This window comes from Gobio gobio (genome assembly GCF_949357685.1).
Source record: "Gobio gobio genome assembly, chromosome: 18".
NCBI lineage: Eukaryota > Metazoa > Chordata > Actinopteri > Cypriniformes > Gobionidae > Gobio > Gobio gobio.
The window spans coordinates 16,296,195-16,323,930 of record NC_137111.1 but is presented as its reverse complement, the minus strand read 5'-3'; the positions used below and the strand labels follow the sequence as shown (position 1 = coordinate 16,323,930).

Sequence of the window (27,736 nt, the reverse complement as noted above, 5' to 3'; positions counted from 1 at the left end):
TCATTGGTTGGCCACCACGCTCGTCACTCCCCCATCCGTCGGAAGTACGTTCTCGTCCTGCGTCTCCCTACAGTCTCAACTCGCCTGCAAGCTCGCGCTGTCGGCCTCTTCTTCACGTCTTTGCTCGGCTTGTCAAGCTGAAGTATGGGCTCAGTGGATCGGAGATTGGCCTTGGATTATTCTGCCGTTCCAACCGACCAGAATGACGCCGGATTCAGTTGTTCTCCAGCTTTATAAAAGCCAACCCCGGGAATGAGCACTTCTGCTCCCTCGCTCGTGTTTTATTCGCCAGGGCTGAGCGTATATGGGACAGTAGCGAGTCTAACAGCTTTAACAGCCTTCCTTTGTAGACAAAAGAAGGCTGCGAAGTAATATTCTCAAATAAAAGAGGTAAGTACGGCCCCTTTGCGTTATGCATTCTCTGGATTGCAATGCACCATTATTTGCGTATTTTAACACGGTTTATTTCTTGCCGCTTTTATGTGCGATTTAATGTAACTGAACGCGTGTGATGTCACCGCTAGTTTTGCATGATCCCCTCTACGAATGTTACAGTGTAACATTCCAACATCCTCCCGTGTGTGTGTGTGTGTGTGTGTGTGTGTGTGTGTGTGTGTGTGTGTGTGTGTGTGTGTGTGTGTGTGTGTTCCGTTCGCGCTCGCGCACGCTCTCTCCCTCTCCACGTTGCTCAGCTCACCTGGGCATCACTTAAAATACTCTTTACTTCACCAAACTGATAATGAGTGTTAAATAAATTCTAACCCGTTGAGAAAGGCACGGAATGCACAACGATATTTTATTGTTACGCACTGAGGGCACTCTAGCCATTTACAACAATTGTGAATGTTCTCGACCGACGTTTTGGCACAAAAAAAGAGCTAGTGACGGATCTACTTCAGAGCAGTCAGATGGTTCAGTTTCTTATCACACTCAGCAGCATCTAGTTTGTAGCTAACTGATATCACTTGAGTCCTAGTTGTGGGTAGTTCTAACGTGTCCATCTTCGAGATGTTAGTTGGAAATGTATCGGGCTCTATAACTATTTAAAGGTAGGCCTATAGTTCACCCAAAAATGAAAATTCTGTCGTTAATTTCTCACTCATGTCGTACCAAACCCATTAGACCTAAGATGTTCATCTTCAGAACACAAATGAAGATATTGATGAAATCCGAGAGCTCTCTGACCTCTCCATAGACCGCTTTTTAATTATCACTTTCAAGGCTCAGAAAGGTAGGAAAAACATAGTTAAAATAGCCCATGTGACTCCAGTGGTTCTACCTTAATTTTCTACGAGAATCCTTTTTGTAAAAAAAAAAAAAAAAATCAACAATTTCGTTATAGCCTTTTTCAGTCTATTATGCAGTTTCCGGTGCAGCTCCAGCGGATGCGTCGTGGTGCTCTCTTGAACAGCGTAGGAGACTGGCACAGGCTAGAAAGAAATTGTTGAATTAAGTTATTTTTGTTTGTTTTTGCGCACAAAAAGAATTTGCGTCGCTTCATAAAATTAAGGTTGAACCTCTGGTGTCACAAGGACTATTATACTGATGGTTTTACTGCCTTTCTGGGCCTGAAAGTGTTAATTAAATAGCTGTGTATGAAGAGGTCAGAGAGCTCTCGGATTTCATCAAAAATATCGTAATTTGTGTTCCGAAGATGAACGAAGGTCTTGTGGGTTTGGAACGACATGAGGGCGAGTAATTAATAATGACAGAATTTAAATTTTTGGGTGAACTATCCCTTTAAGGGCCTGTGACTGGTCACCATTTCTTTAACTTTTCCCCACATATTTTTGCATTCGTTTTAGATGAACATTGCGGCAGATTCATTTTTATAAGGACAAATAGTCCTTGTAGTTCCCTTATATATTAAGAAGAGTGATATGTGTGAGGTTTTTAAACTAATTCACATTAACTAATTCATAAATGTACTTTTGCCCTATGTGGAACTCAGAATCATGTTAAATAATTTCAGTTGTTAATAAGGTTAATCAGTGAGTGCCTTTGCCATAAACCAATCCTTTGTCCAAGTCTTTGTCTCTGGACATAATGGTCTGCAAATACTGTAACTTTATTGAATTTTTTTTTCTCCTCAAAAGAAAACGCACTTCCGCCCCTTAATGTTGTCCAAAAGCCAGGCCACTCATCTGGACCCCATGAGAATAGGCGTGTTGAACTGAGAGAAAATTGCAGAGGATATTTTCTGGGTTTAATATGGGGCTGCTTAAGTCGTAGTCTAACTTTATCTGTCCAGTTTTTCTCTTTAGAGTGAAACACTAAGCTCTAGCTCAGCTATATCTTCATGAGGTCCTTATAGATTTCTGTTCTAAATTTTCTGATTTATAATGTTTATATTGTCATGTCTGTAGTTAACACCCTTTTCCCTCCCTTTCTCAATCTTGCTTGACCACTGTTGGGTGTAACTAGTTACTAAGTCATTTAGTTACTGTAATTTAATTCCTTTTTCCTTGAAAAAGTAAAGTAAGGGAGTAAAGTAAAGGAAGTTACTTCTGATGTAACTGAACTAAATGTTGTTTGTAGACCGTAGAACAATCGTATATAATGCATTAATGGAATTAACATCAACATTTAAAGTCTAACTTTAAAATGCATGTTTTTATGTATCCTTTTCACATTTCTAATACTTTGTCCAGTTAATAAGAATAATTAATGTAGTTTAATATTATTTATTTGAATTAATTAAAAGACCCGTTGCATGTCTATCTTTGAATCACTTAACTAGTCGAGGTTGATTATAGGATTTGGAAAATAATTAGTAATAAGTAATTACATAGTTTTAGGAGAGAATAATTTGTACAGTAATCTAATTACACTACTGAAGATGTAATTAGTAACTAGTAATTAATTACTTTTAGAGTAACTTACCCAATACTGTGCTTGACACACAGCTTCCTCGCTCTTTCCACACATTGCAATACAGTGTGGAGAACAAGTATTTGATACGCTGGTGATTTTGCAGGTTTGCCCACTTGCAGAAGTCTGTAATTTTTATCATAGGTACACTTCAACTGTGAGTGACGGAATCTCAAAATATGATTTATTTATTAAAATGTTTTAAATAATTAATTTGCATAGACCTGTTACAGACCTGTTAGTTTTTCTTTAAGAAGCCCTCCTGTTCTCCACTCATTACCTGTATTTACTGCACCTGTTTGAACTCATTACCTGTATAAAAGACACCTGTCCACACACTCAATCAAACAGACTCCAACCTCTCCACAATGGCCAAGACCAGAGAGCTGTGTAAGGACATCAGGGATAAAATCGTAGACCTGCACAAGGCTGGGATGGGCTACAGGACAGTAGGCAAGCAGCTTGGTGAGAAGACAACAACTGTCGGTGCAATTATTAGAAAATGGAAGCAGTTCAAGATGACGGTCAATCTCCCTCTTTCTGGGGCACCATGCGAGATCTCACCTTGTGGCGCATCAATGATCATGAGGAAGGTGAGGGATCAGCCCAGAACTACACGGCAGGACCTGGTCAATGACCTGAAGAGAGCTGGGACCACAGTCTCAAAGAAAACCATTAGTAACACACTACGCAGTGATGAATTAAAATCCTGCAGCGCACGCAAGTTCCCCCTGCTCAAGCCAGCGCATGTCCAGGCCCGTCTGAAGTTTGCCAATGACCATCTGGATGATCCAGCAGAGGAATGGGAGAAGGTCATGTGGTCTGATGAGACGAAAATATAACTTTTTTGTCTAAACTCCACTCGCTGTGTTTGGAGGAAGAAGAAGGATGAGTACAACCCCAAAAACACCATCGAACTGTGAAGCATGGAGGTGGAAACATCATTCTTTGGGGATGCGTTTCTGCTAAGGGGACAGGACGACTGCACCGTATTGAGGGGAGGATGGATGGGGCCATGTATCGCGAGATCTTGGCTACAACCTCCTTCCCTGAGTAAGAGCATTTGAAGATGGTTTGTGGCTGGGTCTTCCAGCATGACAACGACCCAAAACAAACCGCCAGGGCAACTAAGGAGTGACTCCGTAAGAAGCATCTCAAGGTCCTGGAGTGGCCTAGCCAGTCTTCAGACCTGAAGCCAATAGGAAATCTTCGGAGGGAGCTGAAAGTCGGTATTGCCCAGCGACAGCCCCGAAACCTGAAGGATCTGGAGGTCTGTATGGAGAAGTGGGCCAAAATCCCTGCTGCAGTGTGTGCAAACTAGAGATGCTCCTATCAGCATTTTTGGGGCCAATCACCGATTACCGATCACCAAGATCATGATCTGCCGATTGTAGAAATGAAACTAACTGAGTCAAGATCTTGAAGAACCACCAAGTGTTTATTTTTGAAAATGAGAACTTAAGGCTACTGTAGGCCATCTTTCCCAAATAAATGTATATAATTATCTCACCTAAATAGTTGATCATGCAGTGCATTTTTGTTTTTAAAAACAATTTTTCAGGTAGGTCTAACATTAGTATTGAGGTAAGATATACTAAAGACATTTAATAAGAAATCAAATGTAAATTAATATTGGTCTTCCCTGAATAAATTAAATTAGTTTAATCCTTACACTTAAGGTTGCAAAAGTTAGTCATTCAAGAGCAGTGAGTGTCATAAAGGTTCATCAAACAACACAAGACAAAGAGAAACTCAGAGACAGCAGCAGTTTATTCGCCAGCTGTCACTTTAAGAGCGAACACGGATAGGTTACATGCAGTTGCACAAACGTTCACTCGCGAGTAGGATTGGGTACCGAAATCCGGTTCCAATATGGCACCGGTACTTATATAACCGGTATGTACCGGACCGAATCAGAACGCAGATTTCGGTTCCTCATTTCGGTGCCAAAATTCAAACGTGCTTTGGCTGAGCCAGAGACAGACGCTCAGCGCTCGTCACATCACAACTCATGACAACTATTCAGTGTTTTCAACGACATCATGTTTATTTCAGGTTTCAGACATTTAAATGTTCATAAGTAGGCTACTAGCAAAAAACACACACTGATGTCTATGAAAGCGGCAATGACAATCCTTTCAGACGATTATAATTTGACTAACGTTACGTGTTTTATTCACATCAGATAAATGCACATTATATAGTAACTATATAGTTTACTCTATTCTTCTTCCAGTTCACTGGTCACTTACTTTCATGTATTTCGTGAGACGAGAATGAACTCAAGTGTTGTAAATCCGACAGATCCGATTCTGAGGCGCAAACTAACATGGCGCCGCCCATTGCGCTTTATAGATCAACTAACACACATTCACTCACACATTTGAACATCAGATAGTTCGTGACACAGTTAAGAAGTTTGTGAATATTTTGAATAAAAAGAAAAAACGAAATAAACCCGATACAGCTGAGCTGTCAGCGCTATTGCGGCTGCTGTGTGTCATGTGAGAAACATGACGCGTCACCATGGAAACATTAAGGCGACGTGTTCTAAAATATTTAGCCAGAGAATATGATATTTCAAAATAAAGCTGAAGCTGGTTTGTAGCAGAGCAAGAATACAGACGACTGCTGTTATTACTGTAACTGTTTAGAGTTATATTAGGCTTGTTGTAGTTGGGTGGCTTAGGTTTTACTGTGAATTTGTAAATATGTCAATTATAATTTGTAAATAAGTAAATTGTGTTTTGTATTTATTTATATTCATACATTTAAGTATACATTAAACTTTTAATAAATGGTTCAATTTAAATAATAAATAAATAAATAAATAAAAAGCCATTTAATGTCATCCACCTCGTTTGGTGGCCTTTAAAAAAAAAAAAAAAAGTATCGGTTTAGGCACCGGAACCGTTTTAAAAGTATCGGCTTGGCACCGGAATCGAAAAAAACCCAAACGATACCCAACCCTACTCGCGAGTCACGACGGGGTTGACTTGCATACTCGTCAAGACGGTAATTTAGTACAGACATTTGTGTGTATCTGACCATTTCAGCGCAATTTGTACTCTCGCAAGCTTTTTGTGAGATGGCGTGTGTGTGTGTGTGTGTGTCTGTCTCTCCAGGCCGTGCGCGCGAGTGCTGAGCGGTTTGAACACTGGCAAGACTTAAAAATAAATGCAAATGATAAACTTTAGTCTCGATGCGACACTGCCTCGATTGTGCAAAGTGGCAAATCCTGTGTCAACTGAGCAGCAATTTTAGTGCACATGCGATGCGCTGATGTGAAGCCATTTGAGCATTTTGAAAGGGAGAGAGAGCGCGCGCGCACGCGGTGATTCACGCGCGCTGTTTGTGAACTTACGTCCCACAGAAAGTTTTCAAATGACTGCGTAAGTTATTTAACCTTAACCTTTATGTACCTCACCTTCAGCATTATAATTATTTTACCCGCGCTGGAAAGAGAATGAGACTGTGTCGCTGCATGTCATGCCCTAGCTCTCACGGCAGGTGCAGGTTTATGTGTCGTCAGCATGCGATCGGTTCATGAGATCGGCCTTTTTGGAGACCGCCGATCAATCATCCCAAAGCGATTATCGACCGATCGAGATCGGTTGCCGATCAATCGGAGCACCCCTAGTGCAAACCTGGTCAAGAACTACAAGAAACATATGATCTCTGTAATTGCAAACAAAGGTTTCTGTACCAAATATTAAGTTCTGCTTTTCTGATGTATACAATGTGATTTTCTGGATTTTTGTTTTAGATTCTGTCGCTTACAGTTAATGTTTACCTATGATACAAATTACAGACTTCTACATGCTTTGTAAGAAGGAAAACCTGCAAAATCGGCAGTGTATCAAAAACTTGTTCTCCCCACTGTACATTCAAGTTATCCATGTTTTATGATATATTTTCAAAATTGCATTAGAATATTTAATCAATAAACAGAGATTGTGTCACATCTTATCTGATATCTGATGATCAGAGAAGAGTCCAGCTAATGAGGACACAGGGTAGGGGTAGATGAGCTGCTGAGCTCATAACACTCATTCACACTGGCACTTCATCCATGCACTCATTACCCACACCACCAAATTGAAGTGCCTTTATGCAGGAGAGCTACACGAGAGGAGTTTCATATCCTAAACTGCTGTTCTGATAATGACATTCTTGAGCTCTGGTCTTGTTAATTTTGCGGAACTCTCTTGCTTTTCTGTATTTTGTCATTCGCGACAGAGCTGGATCAGAATAGTTTCTGAGAGCAAACCGACTCTCCTTATTTGACTGTCTAATTAGGAGACTGGAGAAGAGGCTTCTGAAGAAAACTTCAGAACTGCATGCACAGTCACAGAAGAGACCGTACATAATCTTCACACTAATTTATTAGCAGAAAGAAGGACACATTTGTTTAGCCTATTTGCTGATGATGTGTACCTGTCTGTTGTTCTTAAAGGGGTCATGAATTGAGAAATTAAGTTATTTCGACAAAGGTCAATGTACCATAAAAATATCCTGACTGTTTCATAACTTAACTTCCTTGTTAGTGCAAAAACGCACTGATCGACTCATTTTGGATTGTTGAATAGTACAACGAAAGACCTCCTCTGTAGAAGAAAATGGCCGTCTACTTCTACATTGCTTATTTAACCCCGCCCACCAATTTGTGCATGTCATGTGGTAGTACATACAAAAGAGAGAACACAGGATTACTCCAACAACAAATCCATAGAGATCCCTCTGAAGATAAGATGTTTTGCAGTGCCGAGTTGTGGAAAAACCCATACCGCGCCCCGATTTGCATACTATCCGTCCTAAATAGTATTAAAAATTATAATTAGTGCATCCCAAAGTGTAGGCTATGTTGAAATGAGTGCAAGAGTACGCCCATCAACGAGCTTCGTCCGGTTACGGTAGCCGTTGGCAGCGCTGTCATTTTGTTTTTAGACCACGAAATCAACTATGTCACTAAAGAAGTGTGTTCAGCTTCCCAAATAACCCAGCATTAAAGGTCCCATGGCATGGCATTTTTCTATTATTTTACAATGTTTCCTGAGGTGTACTTATATTGTTAGTATGATTTTTACATCAAAAAATGTCATAATTTAGAAATAAAAGGCATAATTTTCCATGCTGTTATTACCCCTCTGGCTGAATGTCCTGTTTCAAGGGGCGTGTCTGCTGTGAGACTTAAGTGAAAACGTCCACTGTTGTGATTGGCTGACATCTTTGCATTTGAAATGAGTGTTAGATAATGTTGCGGAGGGGGTGTGGTTTAGCGAGGCACTGCACGCACTCACTGCATGCATGAGAGCGAGAGAGAGGCTGACTAGGCACTTGTGAACCACGGAGAGCTGGAGGATGTTTTATTGTACTGAGTTGTTGAGAGTGCTGTGCTGTAAGCACAAGCTTATTTGTATCTGAGAATTCTGAATAAACAGTCCCGTCGTCTCCACCTTATTCTATGAACTTTGTAACACATGTAATGTACCATTACGGCCGTCGAGATGAACGAATCGTCAAAGTGTGGATTATAGCATTATTTTATGATCTATTCCTATCACATGAAATGCTGCAGTGATGAGCATTGAGTACACAGGCAGTCTGTTGATCGCGTGAATGCAGTGATCTCTTCATTGCAATGCGTTGTCTCTCACAAAATGCTTTGACCACAACTGACAGCAAACACAACGTCGATATGAATACAGTAAGAGCTTCGCTGTGCTGCATAACAACAGCGTCATTCATTATAATGGCAGTTTGGGCAAGTGTGCAGATACACTCGCGATGTGTGATTGACAGCTCCGGACATTATAAAGAGTGTTCTTTGATCGCTCTCTGTAGTTTAATCACTTAAATGGATTTGTTTCATGCTACTAATAGAAGCGATTGTTTTAGTCAAAAATGTTCTTCCCTTTCACCTCAACGAGGGAAAAGTAGCGCATACTTCCAGTTTGCGAAAGCTACCTTTGAAGTCATTGGACTTGTTGTGTGTGACTGCGTGCGTGCGTGCGTGCGTGTGTGTGAACTCAACCTATCAACCTCAAGCGCGCACACACCAACAAGAGAAAGAAAAATGTTGCAGGTCCGACTGACAGAGAGCCTGTTCGGATGAAAACCGTTTCAGTGAGCTCAATTATAGTAACGCCGCGTTTTTTTCCTCTCAGTAACGCTAACGCCGTTGTAACGGGAGAAACAGTAATTAGTTTGATTACTCGTTACTGAAAAAAATAATTCCATTAGTAATGCCGTTTATCTATAACGCCGTTATTCCCATCACTAGAGACAGAACAGAACATGGCAAAATAATCGTTTTTTTCTCGATTGTACTATTTTGGTGATCGTTGGGAGCAAAAATCGAAATCGAAATTCAATTAATTGCACAGCCCTAACTTGAATGATTAGCTACACATCATAAATCACTGATCACAGATCAGGCATTAATGAACACTTTTACTCACTGTTTGTCCCGGTGCTGTCAAATCCATATTGTAAAGTCTGTTTGTAAAGAATGTGCTGACATAAACTGAATCCATTTTCTCCGTGTGCTCTGGGCGGGCAAAGCAGAGGAAGGGGAGGTAACCTTTCCTGGTATGACGCCATAACAGGAAAATTCAAGATCAGCTCGTCTGGGCTGTCATTTTCTCAAAGGCAGAGAAAGACAGCCAGAACTCAGTTTACACCCATCAAAATTTCTAGCCACTTGGGGACCATATAGAGGCTAGGGGAACTCATATTAATGTTAAAAAACCTCATAAAATGAAATTTTCATGCCATGGGACCTTTAAGGAAACCTTGGATGCAGTTTGTTTCGCCGTAGAAGCAACAGAGTTCTGCAAGTGTGTTTGTTTGTTCCCTATCACAAGTCGAAACCGCAGGCAGTGAGTGAAACTGCATCAAATGTCTGTTTTATTGGCAATCGGCATGTAAGTGCATATAATGTAAACAACATGAACGTATAATGAATCGAAAGTTATCCAGGGAGTGTGTGTGCTCTATTCTTTAGCTCTGCCCACTGCATGCCTTCGAGTTTGACTATTTTAGGAAAGAATCGGTACAGGGTATCTGTCTTTTATAAATATGATAAAACTAAAGACTCTTTGGAGATCTGAAGGATGCAATACTACTCTATAGGTACTCAAGATTAACTTGAGATTGGCAGAAACTGTGTTATGCCCCCTTTATGTAGAGATGTTTTAGGGCTGGGCGATATGGAGCAAAAAATATATCTCGATATATTTTGCTATATCTCGATATATGATATATATCTCGATATCTTTAAAGGAAAAATAACCCCCCAAAAACTACTGCAAAAACAAATATGCCAAATACCACAAAGTCTTTTTTTTTATTGAAGTGCTAAGAGGTAGGCAGTTCATGCAGGAACAAAGTAGGGATGCAACAATACAGCAAGTCCACAGTTCAATACATACCTCTGTTTTTTTTAACCACGGTTTTCGGTTCGGTTCGGTTCTGATGGCTAGTCGCATCAGATTTTTTGCTATTCTATTCTTAGCCGAACAGCAAGAGCTTCAGGAGGAAAAAATACTATTTTTTTTATTGCAATAGTCTTTCTTTATTTTACTTAAAAAACTTGAAAAAGCTTACTTAAACTTAAAACTTTACTTTTAAAAAACCTTGTACACATTCCTAGTGTACTGTATAATATAAAATAAATATATATTTATAAAGATTTACACTGGCAGCTCAGAGCTGTACAGCAGCATTTAAGTATGAAATTGAATTAATAAATGTAAAAATAAAACACTACATAGACTTCCCTATAAAATATACATTGATTCTTATTAAAGCTACTGTATTAGTTTTTCAGTCAAGAGCCGTGAGTGATTTTGTCTTTGTCTTTTGTTATTTTATTAACCACTAAAGGAATAGTTCACTCAAAAATGAAAATTCTGTCATTGATTACTCGCGCTCAAGTTGTTTTAAACCTGAATAAAGTTCTTTCTTCTGTTGGACATAACATATATTTTGAAGAATATTGGAAACCAAACAGTTGCTGGTCCCCATTGTAGGAAACAATAATATGAATGTCAATCGCTACCATCAGCTGTCTGTGTTCAACAGAAGAAATTAATACAGGTTTGGAACAACATTAGAGTGAGTAAATAATGACATTTTAGAGTGAACTGTCCCTTTAAGGACAAGCGGCAGCGTGTTCACTAGGCTGCCCTGCTGTCAATTTAAGACTTTCACGCATCTAATATACAGACACGCGCCGATTTTACCTTCACTTTAGACATAACCGACTGTGTTTATGTTAACCTTGTGTGTATTTGACAGTATTAGCGCAGTAAGATTTAGTCCAGTAATCACTTGTTTGCCAGGCTTTTAGTGCGCGCGCTCTGGAAAGCGCATGGTGCCCTACGCGCAAGGCTTTAAAACGCATGCAAATAATGAATTTTCATTCAAAAATAAAACCACTCAAATCAAGGGCATAGTAAGTAACCTTCTCCAGCAAGCAAGCCGCTCTCTCTCCGTGGTGTACAGTCGCGGGAGTTCTTGTCTCGCAAAGTAATGCTGCCTAAGTAAACTGCATCTTGGATCAAGTGTTTGAGAACCAACTGTCGCCATTCATGGCAGTAAACATCTGTCTGCTGTTCGTCCGACGCCTTAAAACCGAAGTATCTCCATATAATGGAGCCAGTTGTTTTTAAGACGAGTTCTGTAGCCTCCGAGCTAGTTGCGGACGCCGCCATGACAACACGCAAGGGGAGGGGCGAGCGAGCGGGGGCGAGCACAGCACAGAGAAGGCAAAACAAGCAAAGTGGCGGAATCAGAATTAAATATAAACACTATATCGATATATACGATATGTCAAAATCCATATCGTGTTTAAAAAATATCTCGATATATTTTAAATATCGAGATATCGCCCACCCCTAAGATGTTTAGATAAAGGGGTTTGAGTGATTTAATTATCAGTATCTAACCTGGCAAAAATATATTTATTCAGTGTTATCCACATATTTCATCTGCAACAGCACTGTGAACTTTTGTAAAGATAAGTTTGGTCACTTTTTAAATGCATCAATTATGCAAATTGATAACCCACAAGGAGAGTCTCCACATGAAAGATCAACATGTTACTACATGTCTCTCCAAAGCGGTTGGAAATTAAATTAAATTGACTGTGGAGGATTTTAACAGTGAAAAGATGATTGGCAGGGCAGTTTAAACAGTGACAGGATGCACGTAACTAAGCGACAGAGCTGTCTGATAAAAAGATGCAATTATGACAAAGTAGTATGTCCCAAAGCTTGCCTACTCTTCTGATACACATTCAAAACAAAAGTATGTACTTTTTCTTCACAAAAACAGTACATACTTTTAACGCATAGTATAAGTAAGCAAACTGGGATGCAGCAACAGTCTTTGTATTGTCATCCATGTGATCCTAACTTTAAAGCGTAACTGAACCCCAGTTCAGAGCTTAACTCCACCCACTGGCAATATTTAACTCCCGATGTGGATGATGATAGCGAAAGCAGCATCGCAAGAGAGAATGAACAGTCAAATCCTTACTCTGAATGCCACTAAAAATAGATCAGATACATACATACATAAATTAACTGAATCAATAAGTAGCGCAGGACCAATAAGTTCAAACCTAATAGTCTATTATAAACAGATTTCCTCAAATAAAAGTTGGACTTATATGCCAGCACGTTGTGTAAAAGCGTTACGTAAAGCATAATTAAAAAAAAACGCCTCGGGTTAGTTTTTTTTATTTTGACACGGCACGTTAAAAACTGGCCGACCAGTGAGATCAGAAATTTTGTTCACATGCCTGGAGCTGCTGAAGTGACATTAAAACACGACTTGGTGGCGCTTAAGCACAAAACGGTCTTGGCGAGCATACATTGATACGACGAAGAAGTAGTAAGTAGACAAAGAAGAAGATGAGCTGCTAATGCTGCTTGCCAGTTAGCAAAAAGTGTGTGAAGGGTTTTGGCCATAGACATCATATATCTATGGTTTTGGCAAGCACGTAAATGCTGTCTCTCTTCTTGTGTGACAAGCGAGTGTCAGAAGCGTAAAGTGCCGCAGCACCACCTTGTGTACCGGGAGCGCTATCTACTGAATGTGCACGTTCACTCGGCGCGTCGCCAGGGAAAATCGCTTGGGTGTGAACACTCAAGACGCGCCGAAAAACGCTGGTGCTAAGCACGCGCGATATTCGTCCCGGTGTGTACATGCCTTTAGCCGATGACCGATATGGGCTGCCGATTTTCTTGAGCCGATACTGCTTTTGCTCCCTCAATTTACATCATAAAAAGGACACCATGATCATGATGATAACAATTTTAAATTTAAAAAAGGAACATTTATTGAACAAAAAAAAACTATATTTAACAAATAGTAAAAACAGGTGAGGTAGAAAAAAAAGAGTTCAGTGGTGGAAAATAAATATTTAAGCATAAATAAAATAATTACACTATTGCACACAGTGCAACAAGCAAGCAGCATAATAAAGTGCACTCTGACTGTACTATACTTAATTTTCAAACTATTTACAACCTAGTCATTTAATGCTTCGGTGCACTTAACTTAATCTCTTGTAAAGCAACACCAGCGCTTTTATTATCGTGTCAATTCTCAATTGATTTTGATTAATATGCGCAAGGGAGGGAGAGCAAGACAGTTTGAAGACGTTGAGAGTGCGCACGCGCGGCCGGAGGAGGGGCGCACTCTCTGCTCGTTCTCTCAGCAACACATGCAACCTGTCAGAAGCGCAACAGTCAGTCTCATCACTTACCGATCAAATAAGGCTTTAGCGGGATAAAGATTCACTTTGGCAGGCACCAAAAAACGTAGTATGTGACGGCCGGTGTTGATTCTGTGGCGCACCACCGCGACTTAGTCAATGTGTGGGAAACACTGGAGAGACACACACACCACACGCGTCTAAACCTCAGCCAGGTGGTCGCTGAATGAAACTCCCACAAATACCACGGAACAACGCAGGCATTACTTAATCTTATGATCAGTGTTCGTAACAGCTACCGTATGCATACGAATAGCCTACAACTTAGCTATTTGCAGCTCCCTAAATACAATAGCAAGCAGTTTTATAGACGAGGCATTCAGCATTTGCGTTTTCCATTTGGACGGACAAACTTGCTTAGCTATAGTTGCAAGCACATATAGAGCAATGTGTTTCCACTTTCAAAGTGTATGGCAGTATTTCAACTAAGTCAAACAGTTAAAAGATGCTTTGAAAGTGTAAAACTTATCGTTGTCTTGAAGAGAAGATTCCAACACTGCTAGTGGGGGGAGGGGCAGTGCATGAACTGCAGCGTCTCCAGCAACACAGAGCTGCCTGTGGACGCCTGTCTCTAAATAATGCGGGGGGAAAAATATCGGTGAACGCAGCAGCCTTGTATCAGCCGATACATGTAAAAATATCGGTATAACACTAAACAAGATGCATTTCGACGCAGGCTTTTCAGATAGATTGAAAATAAAAGATGATGCAGGGATGACTATTTGATCTGACAGTAATGTCGCAATGCACAAGTGTGAGTAACAGTGGTTTACCACGTGCCACTATTGCTTTGTCTGATACAAATCATTTGATATGTACTGATTATTTATACTGTCGTGGCGCAGTCAAACTGTGAATAGTTCTGATGACCGTTGTGATTTTGCTTTTCTTTGCTTCGGCATTGAATGGTTTAATATGGGGATTCCCCTTTTGTTATTGTTTTGATCTTGCTGTAATCCTGAATAACTTCAGTGAGCGAGATCTTCTGTTTTGTTATCAGTAAGACATTACAACATGTTTCATTTTATTTAAAACATGACACTGCAAATGAGAATGTATTGCTACTTTATTGAAAAGGATGAATAGCCTATAAGAACAACAGTGCGACAAACAATGATACATATTTATTCATAACTCCGTTTACACAAAACACTGCAAGTTATCCAGGCAACTATAACTGTGGTAACTTTATTTGCAACAACCAAGATCTATAAAGCATATGTAATGCACACAAATATTTTTACGTTGTTGCAAAATGTTTCAACTATGTAATGAGGTTTTTCAACATCAGAAGTTTTCCACTTGTGTAATGGTGGGGACATTGAAATTATTTAATATGCACAACTTGTTACCCAATCATAGCAGTGAATGTTAACGTCCAAGTCTTGAATGTGGCATGCCTATCAAAATAGACAGTTTTAAAGAAAGGGTCATAAACAAGATAGAAAATGGCTTATTACTTCTAAATTAGGATGTTTTTTTATGTAAAAATATAAGTGGACCTCAGAGAACAAAATACATTTTAAATTAAAGCAGTAGCATAAAACGTGAAACTGCATATTTTTACTGAAACCGCATATTCAACATTCACTTTCATTGTATGGAAACCAGAAGATTGGGCATTCTGACTAATATCACCTTTGTTTCATGGAAGAAAATAAAAAATAAAATAATAGTGATAACATGAGGGTGAGTAAATGGAAATATATATATATTTTTTTTTGCATGGACTATCCCTTTAAGGTTTACAGACACTACCTGCCAGAGGTGTTTGTTTTTGTGAAAGTGATTTGCATAGTCAAGGAAAAAATTATGCCAACTCCCATGGAAAAACAACAAAGCCGATGCATCTGATATTGCAGTACATTAGAGATGTATCTGGAGGCTGAAAGGGCAGAGTGTGTGAAATAAAAGTCGATGTCTCATCACGTCGTATTTGGAGTGACGTGTGAACATTACTCTGCAGGTGCAATGTAATTTTTTTGGCTAGCGATCAGCAACAGTAAATGTGAAATTGATTGAATTTGTGTTTGCCAAAGATCAACTTCTCAGCACATGAACACTTAATAAAACCTTTAATTGTTGCTGCAGTGAATCTGGATAGTTGGAATTGCTTAGAGCATTAATGTTTGTAGCGCTGGATCATTAGATGGGTTCAGTCCAAAGCCGTATCTCAGTGTGTAAGTGTTTCTAAAGTCTTATATAACTCTCCACAACATCCCACTGCTCTTCACTGGCTATTTAATCATTTAAAGGGGACCTATTATGCCCATTTTGACAAGATATAAGATATAATATAAATCTTTGGTGTCCCCAGAATGTGTCTGTGAAGTTTCAGCTTAAAGTACCCCACAGATAATTTATTATAGCTTGTCAAATTTGCCCCTATTTGGGTGTGAACAAAAAGATGCTGTTTTTGTGTGCATTCCTTTAAATGCAAATGAACTGCTGCTCCCCACCCCCTTTCCAGAGGAGGGCTGTGCCTCTATAGCTCATACTTTGGAAACTCTGGCAACAACAAAACTGGAGAATCTCACGCTGCCATAATGTCAGCAATTGACAGTAGCGGTGTTCAGCTGATGTCAGACACAGATGGGGAGACTCAGGAAGAAGTTACAACTTTTAGAATGTAACTGGATGTTTCTGAATGGTTAGTGGATCAATGTATGTAGTTGTTGTGAGGTTAAGTTGATTCAACTTATATGATTAGAATTGCATATTTAATGAGCTTCTGCTCCCCCGTCAGTACATGTGGGAATTGTTTTGAAAGCATGTGGAGAAACGACAACCGGAATGATTCGTCCCTCAGGGCTCGCAAAAGGTCTTAATCAAACAAACACAATGATTGATCTCATCCACCCGTGATTGATTGGAATGTTATTTATTTTTAATTACTTGGCCCGCCCGATCGGTGGATATAAGCGCGAAACACACACACACACACGTGCATGCCCTTCAAGTTTTGGTAGCCCATCTGAAAAACGCATAGCCCCGCATCGTTGGGCTTTGCGAGCACTGGCCCATAGGCTATATGTCCGAGTCTGATCCCGAATCGCAATGAACCAACAACACCACAAAAAAAGGATTCTTCAGCCTTTGACCTAAGGTATGTTCAGTTAGATGCACATAATCAATACGATCTGTAACAATGCAATACTATCACATATAAAAAAACATATTTTACTCACATTAGTGTGTTGCACCATTCCTGTCGGATCCAATATAGAAGGCACAGCATTGTGTTTTAATCTCAATATGTCTGCAAATCCAGTCTCTACCTGTGTCTTGATTAAAATGATTCCGCAGTGAAATGAAGTGAACAAACGCGCAATGTCTTAGGCACGTGAGCTGGAACTTCATTAAAAATAAAGTTCAACCACAAATTCCTAATATTAGAATCCGAAGGAAGCTTATGCTGGGACTGTGTTCTTCCACAACCAGGCACAGCGCAATATATTACTCTCTTCTGCAGGTTTATTGCTTGGTAGCGCGATCCGTTTAGCTCCACGAGTCGGTGGACGGGGCTACAGATGCAGACGTGCATATTTATCTGTTGAGGCAGCGGCGTTTCAGCATACGATGACATCAAGGGCAACATATACTGAGATCAAGCGTTTTCTGGGCCTGGTGTCAATAAAAGCTTCTCTTTGACTAACAAGGACGTTTTTTAGCTCCGAAACTTACAGGATATTCGTATATCATGATGAACTTTTATATATCAAAGGCTCAAGGGAAAGTTGATTTCTCAATTCATCACCCCTTTAAGGTTTTACAAAGGCTTAACATATACCAAATAGTTTATATGCATCTAGTAATTTTCCCATAATATTTAATTTGGGACTATTGACACACAATGTAAGAGAGTTGGTGTTTTTATTACTAACAAGAAAAACAAATAAATAAACAGATAAAGCTACATGCATGCAAGACAACAGAAAACTGATGGATGTCTAAACTTTATATAAATGTCATTGATGCCAAACGGCTCATCATATAACTTAATTTTAGGCTTTTGACAAATGTTTGTTAAACGTGGCACTGCTGTAAATTAACGTTTGACATTACACTCATGCATTTCATGTCTATATTCTAGCCTAAACAAATACATAAACAAACGTCCTTTGCATTGCACATGGCATATTCAGAAAAACATTTCATAGCACAAGACAAGTTTTATGATCATTTTAAAATGTTAAATGTATGTAATACATAGGCCTACATTAAATTCAGGAACACTGAATAAACATCTTCATCGAAAGACTGGGTGGAAATGCATGGTGTTATGAAGTAGGCAAGTAATATTTGTGGAAGCAGCATGCATTTTGGTGAGAAAATGACACCTGGCCATTGCATTGGGTCGTTTTTCCAATCAGAGATACTGTATCAACAATCCGGCTCAGTTTTTCTATATATCTTGCTCTGTCGAGCAGCAGAAGTGATTCTATATAGGCTATACTGGGTTAACACCATGCATTTCCAGTGTCAGGGAATGGACTGTTTTCCCCCACGCCGACTCCGCCCCCAGCTATGACACGACAACGACCAATTCTATCATTTTAATAAAACTATTGTGTGGGCTGTATGATTGCTTGTGCATTGAACCTGGTGGATTGGTCCTTCTTAATTCTGGGAAGGGGAATTATTGTTTGAAGATACTTTCTGTAATAAAAGGAAGCAGCATCGCCTTTTAAATATGAAAACAACACCTGATGCCAAACTGTGCACTGGTAATGCACTTTAAACTAAGATTTTTTGCAGTTGGACAGTGCACAGTGAGAGTGCCAATTAGACTTTCATTAGCTGCTTGGCAGCAATTTTAAATTAAATCAATATATGGTTTATTTAACTAAAAGCAATTCAGCTTATGTAATGCAGAGTAGTTAAGAATGCATTGTCATAAATGCTGTGCATAAAATAAATAACATGTTTTTTTTTTTTTCATACTCTAACCAATTTTTAGGTGTTCACTGCAAATGTGATTGAACAGAATGTTTACACCATGTTAAACACTGTTTGCTGCTACTACTGACAACTGTCATAGAACCTAATAAGGAAAATTCAGTTTAGCCAGTTGACAACTAACATAAGCCCTGTCCCAAATTATAGAAGTTGTTTAATGTAATCAATTAAAAATGTTCTCTTATCGGTCGACCACTGTTTGCGAGCACCATTCTGAATCCGTAGATGACAAATAGGACACCCTGCAGTCTCTTGGACTTCACATGTGCATGAGAGAACAAAGGCCTGCGAGTCCACATCAAGTGTGCCATTTAAGACAGAGCTGTAGTGTCATGATGCTTTGAGAGCAAAATGAAAAAAAAAACGAACAAAATATTATAGCGCTTGCTTTTATATTATTAGTATAAAAAAGACACACTAAAATACTTTCTCATTTGCCATAAGCTTTCAGCACAGACACATTTATATAATTTAAAGGTGCACTGTGTACATTTTAGTGACATCTAGTGGTGAGGTTGTGAATTACAACTGCTCACCCCTCCCTTTCGACGCACGTAGAGAAGCTACAGTGGCCGACACAGGACAAAGATGTCGTCACCAGACCGCAAAGAGTAGTTGCGCTCTGTAGAGCAGTTTGTCCGTTTAGGGCTACTGTAGAAACATGGCGGTGCAAAATGGTGACTTCACTGTAAGGGGACCCGTGATGTATGTAGATAGAAATGGCTCATTACTTCGTACATGTTTACAACATCCGCTTCCCCATGAGATCACATGAGGTGCACGTCCTGGCATCATGATATTAATAATATCTTGTAGTGTGTTCATGTTTGAGATTCGATAGAAAACAATCTGTGAAGATTCTCCTTATGTGAGTGATGCCACCAGATTTCATAATCGGTTAGGATTTTAAAACTCCTCTAGTCTCAGCTTTAGTCGAATTCAGCCATGAGGTATTCTGAAGTGTGCATTTGTAGACTGCATAAAAATGTGTGTGCTGTGCATAACGGTCGGTCCGTGTGATTTTTGAATGCGGACTGGAGAGCTCAGCTGTTATTGGACATGCACAATCGATTCATATCATTTTCACTGTGTGCTATATGTAAAATTAGTGTCTTTATTTAAAAACAAAAAACAAAGATTCAGTGCGCACAAACTTGCTCTGCCCTGTTGGTTACGTTTGCTGCTTTTTATTAATATATTTTTAACAATGTCTTTGTGTTAAATACTGTAACAGGGTTATAGAATCAAGAAGTTGCAACCTGAAGTATAAGTCTGTTTATTTTACAGATTTTTAAATGTAATTGTATTTATTATTTATATAGTAAAATAAGAATAAACTATATATACATTGGCCAACCTGCTCTCTAAGATATCAGCATTGGCCATCAAATAAGCAATATTAGTTGACCACTAGTGTATATACACCGAGATAAATGTAGCTTCTAGATTTGGATATGTGATTTATGAAATGGGCTATCATAGCATTCAGTCTTTTCAGATTCTTTTGGAGTTGCTTTGAGGTTTATTGTAAGCTCATGAGATGGTCTGTTCAAATATTAAGGTTTCATTCTAATTTCATGTATATTATCTTGGCCTTAGACTAGTCAACCATATATTTTACTCTGTGAAGATGATACATTTGGTCTCCTCTTATAATGGGGAGATCTGAGCGTGATCTGCCTATGGCCTCAATTTAACATAATTTGTGCAGTACAACCACAGTGTTTTAAACAAGATCAGCACTTTTTATTTATGAAAAAAGGGAACCGTAACCGCCTCTCAAAACTGCAAAAACAAAAACTGCCTGTCTACATGTTCTCTGTCAGTGTTCCCCCTATCCATACTTCTGCCTTGTCTTTAACTCTCTCGTGTGTGTGTGTGTGTGTGTGTGTGTGTGTGTGTGTGTGTGTGTCTGCTGCCATGACAGTGAAAGTTCTTGGTCAGGTCCAGACTGGCTCAGTAATACAGTACATACCAGCAGATCAGCTGTGAGCAGATCCCTCAGTTCATTTATAGCCATGGCCTTGTGTCGATGCATGTCTGCCTGGCAACTCTGTGCTAACTGTACCACTCCTGCACCCACCCACTATATACATGCTCTTTGTGTATAACATTATGCACACATTCTGTGTGCTCACACACTAAACACATTTTAGTGCTGCTTTATCTATATGTCTAATATGCATCACATTCCATTTTGGTAAAACTACAATCTTAACAGATCGCCTCAGCTTACGGATTCAAATACTATGCTAACATATGCATTCATTTTATTGCCCTAGGAATGTACCTTTTATAGACCATCTCCCATTCAGTGTACACAAAAATGTCACGCATTACTTTTGTCCATGGCTTTTTTTGTCTGTAGTTTACACACTGTCCTTGTCTGATGTATGAACAGCGAAAAGATTTTCACTGTTGTTGTTTTTTTGTTTCCCTGATAGGTCGTGGTCTCCAGTCTATGGAGAAAGTGGGCAAGATGTGGGGTAACCTCAGGAGTAGATGCCAAGCCATCTTTCACAAGGATGGCACAGATTCCAATCTATATAGCCAGGATTTAGATTGCGTTCACTGTGTGGTGGACTTGGGCAGGGGAGCACATGCAGAACCCTATGAAACTAGGTCTTCCACACCCTCACGGACCTTGTCACCAATCCCACTGGTTACTGGAGGACGCAGAGGCCATAACTGTGTGGCTGATATTCCCCAGATAGTAGAGATATCCATTGATAAAGAGAGCGAGGATGCAAGGAGGGGCCCCCTTGTGCGTAGGGACTCCTACTCACGTCATGCTCCCTGGGGAGGTAAAAAGAAACATTCTTGCTCAACTAAAACACAAAGTTCACTTGAGGCTGACAGGCGAACGGGACGCTCAAGAGGAAGTACAGCCAGGAGGGAGCGTCGTTATGGAGTTAGCTCCATCCAAGAGATTAATGATTCTGTAGGAGCTGGTAGCAGTGGGCGCAGCCTTAGCACCCGTTCTCTGCGGCAGCGACTTCGAGACACTGTAGGCTTGTGTCTTCCTCTCACCACGCACCGCCGCTCCCAGTCAGCCAAAGGTCAGGTGTCCTCCAAACGTAAGATCCACCTGACAGAACTGATGCTTGAAACATGCCCTTTCCCACCTGGTTCAGATCTGGCCAACAAGTGGCACTTAATTAAGCAACATACAGCACCAGTCAGCCCTCATTCCTCAACTGCTCTTTTGGATGCATTTGATTCAGCACATTCTTCCCCTGAGGACGAGGAGGAGAGACTGCGTGAACGACGTAGACTTAGCATAGAGGAAGGAGTGGATCCCCCTCCAAATGCTCAGATCCATACGCTGGAGGCAACTTCACAGAGCTCTTCCCTCTATAAACTGGGACCAAAGATGGCTCCTGGTGTTGGGGAAGGACTTGTGGAGGGCAGGAGCCTGGGAACAGTCTCCTCGATTTCTGGGGGTTTATCCGGGATTGCCGCACAGGTTGCAGCAAGTATGGCAGCGCCGTCCCACACTGTTGACTGTGACTCTGAGGAGGACTCAACTACCCTCTGCTTACAGACACGAAGGCCCAAGCAAAGGCATGCCTCTGGAGACACTCACTGCTCCAGACAGCCAGGGCCTTGGAAGGTCCACACACAGATTGACTATATCCATTGTTTGGTACCTGACCTACAGGCCATAACTGCACTTCCTTGCTATTGGGGGGTGATGGACCGGTACCAAGCAGAAGCACTGCTGGACGGACGGCCAGAAGGCACCTTCCTGCTACGTGACTCAGCACAGGAAGACTACTTGTTCTCCGTTAGTTTTCGACGCTACAATCGGTCGCTGCATGCACGCATTGAACAATGGAATCACAACTTTAGCTTTGACGCGCATGACCCCTGTGTCTTCCACTCTTCCACAGTAACAGGCCTACTGGAGCACTATAAAGACCCCAGTGCCTGTATGTTCTTTGAGCCCTTGCTCACTGCTCCCTTACACCGGACTTTCCCTTTCAGCCTTCAGCACCTGGCGCGAGCCGCCATCTGCAGACGCACCACCTACGATGGCATTGGAGCCTTGCCACTGCCTCCAACCATGCAGGACTTCCTCAAGGAGTATCACTACAAACAGAAAGTCCGTGTGCGCTGGCTAGAGAGAGAGCCGCCACTCAAGGTCAAATGAGGTCTGGTTCTGTGCCGAGAGAGGCAGGACTGTGGGCAAGAGCTTTGCCGGCAGAGGAGTCTGTGTCTCATATTATCAATCATGCAGCTGGCTTTAGACTCAAGGCAAAAGAGGATGTTATGAACTTCTGGCAGTTTTTTTCCTGCTAATACTACACGTGGAATCCATACATATGTTTCAATGCAGTACATTCTGTCAAGCTAGCTTATGTGCTGAAGTGTTGAGCATGCTGGGAATGAGATGGTCTTATTCACTCTGCTCTTTTTCCTATGACCTTATATCCAGTGGATCTTCACTAGCATGCCTCCTGCATTCTATCTTCTAGTGTTTTACACTAATTTGAGCAGTAAAACTGAGTGTTGTTACATTAATTAACCTCATTTGTGAGGCAAATGGATGAAATCTATATTAGCTTAGTCCAGTGATTTTAAAATATATTCATCAACTAATCTTGGAACTCTTGATACCTGAATATCTGCTACTCTCTAAAACGTAATGTTCAATATCTAGACACGTTAACTATATGACTATTTGCTAAATCATTGCTAATTTATCAGCAATACCTTCAAGATACTTTACAGCGCCCTACTACAAGTGTCAAGTTCCCTGAGGCAGCACTTGTTAAGCCTTGTACACATTGGACAGGATCACAGTTATACATGCACCTCTCAGCACTAAGCATGTTTTATTTTTAAAATTGAGGCAGACAGAAGTGAAAGGCATAAATTAATTGTGTGAGGAGGAAAGAGCTACTATATGCAAAAAGCTACTTTTTTCCTTTTACCCAGCGGCCTGAGAGTGGCCACACAGGCACAGTGCACTATGTGCCATATGATCGAAAGGACAGATTTAAAACTGGGCCCTCAATGTAGTGTCATATCCCAACATAATTCTTGTTTTAAACAATCTATTTTACTATTTTCTATTTTTATCAGTGACCGTCTAAAATGACATGGGGCACTTTAATTGTTGTTTGTGTACCGCACACTGACTTATAGTACTCAAGTACATGCATATAAACAGATTATATTGTTTGTCTGTTTGTTTTTTATGGACCTTATTCATAGGATGGCGGTTTATCCCCCGTATTCTCAGCATGAGTCACCCGTTTATGTTAGTGTCAATTATCTCTTACCTTGCCTGTGCATATGGTATTTGCTCAAAGCTATATTTTAGCTAACGTGGTTATATATGCAACAGCCGGAAGTGGACAGAGAAAGTCCTCTATAAAACTTTGTATAGATACCTCTAAGATTCTTTAGATATTGTTAGAACACAAATGCCATCACTGCGTATATATTTTATGTTTATTGGATTGATGTCCAGGTCTGTTATAAAGTGTGATTGGTTTCACTTGATAATGTTGCACTTTTATTCATTATGAAGCATGCAGCTATGCTTCCCTTGTCATAATTGTGTGCACTAGTGATTGAGAATCCCTGAACACTGTAAAACTCTATACTTTTGATCTTCTTGGCTTTACACAATTTCAATTAAGGCCAACAAAACCATGCTTCTATGTTTAATATCAGATGTTTAGCATTGCAATGGTAGACTCTTAAGTTCCAGGCAAACGTCAGACCATGCACATATTACAAAATATGTAAAACTGATACAATTTGCAGAATTTGGGTGTTTGATGATCAGTGACCAAAGGTGTGCATCTCTAGGTTGTTATTGTGAATGAGAAATCTTCCACCATGCCTCTTGATTATTTGTATTGAGCTTGATTGCTTAATTATAGTGTCCAGTTTTCTGGCAGAGTAGCAACCATTTTGAAGCCATTTATTTGAACTGCAATTAAATCCTCAATTAAACTCATTCAGAACCTGCCTCAGTTGTCCCTGAAAGGAAGTCCTTTTTGTTAATTTTAACTTCTTTTTTTTTCACTCTGTTTTTCTACTTGAATGACCTGAATGAATACTTAAAACAACCATCTTAAAATTTCTTCCTCACTGTATGCTCTGTATACAGGCTCATATTATGTCAACTGTGTAGCGGTACATGTCAGATGATGTCATCTACTTTTAGTTTTGAGAATAATATACCTTTCATTGAATTTCCAGACAGAATATGAGCACTTAGCCACAGCTAGCAGATTCACAGCTGCTCCCCGAGTCAGCCCTACTGAAGAAAAGCCATCTAAAACAAGCCTAAGACAGTTTTAGTTGGTCTCCCAGGTTTTAGGCACTTTTCTGCTGGTCAGATCGACCAATTAAAGACCAGATTTGCCAGGCTATAACACCAACCTAAACCAGTTTACAGATTACAGTTGACAACTATTATGTGTAGTCCAGTTTTTGCAGTCAAAGGTACTATTGTGTTGCCATGTTTGTTAGGATATGGTAACATGGAAATGCCATGGTATTTTCTATTTTGTCATGTACCATCGTTGTGTCGTGTTTTTTAGGACATGTACCATGGTAATTCTGTGGTATTCTTTGAAGGTACTGTGGAGTAACATGGTATATGAAAACCACGACAGTACATTTTGTGAAGAAACATATAACGCTAAATTTTCGAACATGAAATGTTCAAACAAGGCTCAACGATGCTGAAGGTGTTCAGCTGACATTCATAACGCTCTTTCCCATTTCAGGACTGAGCTCCGATGATGTAAACAGCTGCATTTATGGCAGAAAGCATAATTTTCAAGGGTGTTGGTTTGAGGGCTGTTAAATGCTTAGTGACAGCCTGTTCCTCACCAAATCCTTTGGATTTTTTTAAACACTGTGGCATACTCATGCAGTCCTTTGGGACTTTCTGTGCCACTGCACAGTAAGCGAGTCTCTCCTGGCAGAGTTACACCCTGCCCTGCCTTACAGGCACTAATCACAGGCTAAATTTAATATGCTAGCCTCTAAATTTACCACCTGCTTAAAGGACCACTCTGTGTTTCTTGATGGGTGCTGTGAAAATAGAGAAGAGAGGGACTTTTTGCTCTAATTTTTCCTCTTCCTTCCCAGTCTGACCACATCCTCAGCATCACCCTCTCTCTTGGATATGCAGCTCTGAAAGCAGAGAGCACGTTGTTTGTTTGTCTAGTCTGGATGCTATGCTAAAGTTAGCATTAGCAAGCGGCTAACACTCACAATGCTCCATTGAGAAACATTGAGTGTTGCGAGGAACGGGGCTGTGTTTGAAACCGCAGTAGTTATTTAGTTAATAGATTAGAGAAAGTATTATGAGGGAAGTATAACACACCAAACTAATCCTACACAGTGTTCTCCAAGCAACTCAGGCCTGGTTTATTGCCTTTAAAATAGGGACTGCAGAAGTCAACAAAAATTACAGTGAGGAGTCTTGTTTTGAGACTTCTATGAGCTGTCTTGTGCTTATGGCCTGGGGATGCTTTGTCTTTGTTTTCATGGTTATCAACTAGATAATTCTGAAACCGCTTCTCTATACAGAGGAGTCTGATGTTCTTTCTGCCCTTTTTCCCCATGGGAAATTTATGTCAGCCACTGTAGCACATACTGACCGGCCATGTCAAGTATAGAACCTGCTTGCAAACTAGCCAGTGAAAAAAAATCACACATACACAAATGTACCCATAATTGTTCAATGTTAAGGTGTACGAGTAAATTATAGAATGGACATTATTATACAGAGTGTGGCAGGGCAGCAATTGATCTTGAACTTACTAATCCTTCTGTTTAGATCATTATTCATTCAGCTCTCCTTTAGTGCCACTGTGTAAAGCTCAAGGGCCTCATTTATGAAACGTGTATGATCATCCTAAATGTGAAAGCACGGTCATTACTGATGATAAAATGATAACGAGAACATTTTTCCTGGTTTCTGCCGTTATTCAATTTGGACAGTGCTATTTGGTCTGTGTAAATATAATAATGTATTAATTTAATCAGTTGTTCACTTTATAATTGTATTATTAAAAGTCTTCAGAAAATTAAGTCCGCAGAAATGTCTTTATGCATGCTTTTCACTTGTACAAGAATATTGCCATGACAGTTTCAGCCTTCCTAGATCCCAATTTGTTCCTACGCAGGATCAAATCCATGTACTTTAGGATTAAATCTGAATTCAGGATTACATCTGGACTTAATCTGGTTTTATAAATGAGCCCTCTGATCTTTGCAACTTTGGTGCCAAAATTTGTTGCTAAAGGAGTTGAATAATAGTTTTATGCAAGCAGAGTAGCACTTAATGAATTGTTATTTTTACATAAATTGTATCTCTAATACACAGTGTGTGATGTAACCATGGTTGCAATCTAACGTCACTTTAATGCTATACGTGCACGCTTGTAGCAGTATGTGTGTGGGTGCTGTGGTGACAGGGCTTGATGATGATGGGGGCTAATGGTTGTCATTCTGCCTCCTCCACCGCCTTATACATTCTGACCAATCACAACAGCCTTCTCAGCTGCCACAGACTAACTAATCTCTAATCATAGAGTATCACCAAATATTGTTCTCTGTTCCCTTCAATCTTATTTTCTCCTTTTGTTAACCAATATATGGATGGAAGAGGTGTTTTTAGAAAACAAAGATGTTCACATTTTAGTTTTTGTGTTTTGTTTGTCCTCTCCGCCTCTGAATATTTTCTTGGACTCTATTGTTTTATTCTTTGCATAACCTGTTCCATGTTACAACCAATGCCCTTGTAGATGTCACTCTTGGTGCTTTTGTGAATGCTTCATTGTCTTAATATTATTAATAAAATATTGAGTGTATTCCATGCAGTAAATAGCTATGATCACAAATTGGTTTCTTTCATTTGGTCATTTGAATTTATTTATATATGTCAATCGATTAAAAAAAACTAGATTAGTCACACTTTTTTCATGTTTTCAAAGTTTTTAATAGATTTTATAATGTAATCATTTCACTGTTAATCTCCAAATTAATGTGGATAAAACAAAGACGGTATTAAAAAAAGAATGTAATGGCATCTTTGTATGAATGAAGGACAGTATCACTGATGATAGTACTTACTAATACCCC

General features: G+C 39.9%; 1 protein-coding gene across 1 annotated transcript; it reads left to right on the top strand.

Moving 5' to 3' along the window:
- Nucleotides 1-43: 43 nt before the first annotated feature.
- socs5b (suppressor of cytokine signaling 5b) lies at nucleotides 44-27,486 on the top strand. The gene is made up of 2 exons (XM_079843170.1): nucleotides 44-390; nucleotides 21,061-27,486. Exon 2 carries the CDS (start codon nucleotides 21,078-21,080, stop codon nucleotides 22,767-22,769), a length of 1,692 nt encoding a protein of 563 aa, XP_079699296.1. The 5' UTR covers nucleotides 44-390; nucleotides 21,061-21,077; the 3' UTR covers nucleotides 22,770-27,486.
- Nucleotides 27,487-27,736: the final 250 nt, after the last annotated feature.

Excerpts from the sequence above, each read along its gene's own strand:
- socs5b (XM_079843170.1), top strand. The coding sequence starts at position 21,078 with ATGGAGAAAGTGGGCAAGATGTGGGGTAACCTCAGGAGTAGATGCCAA.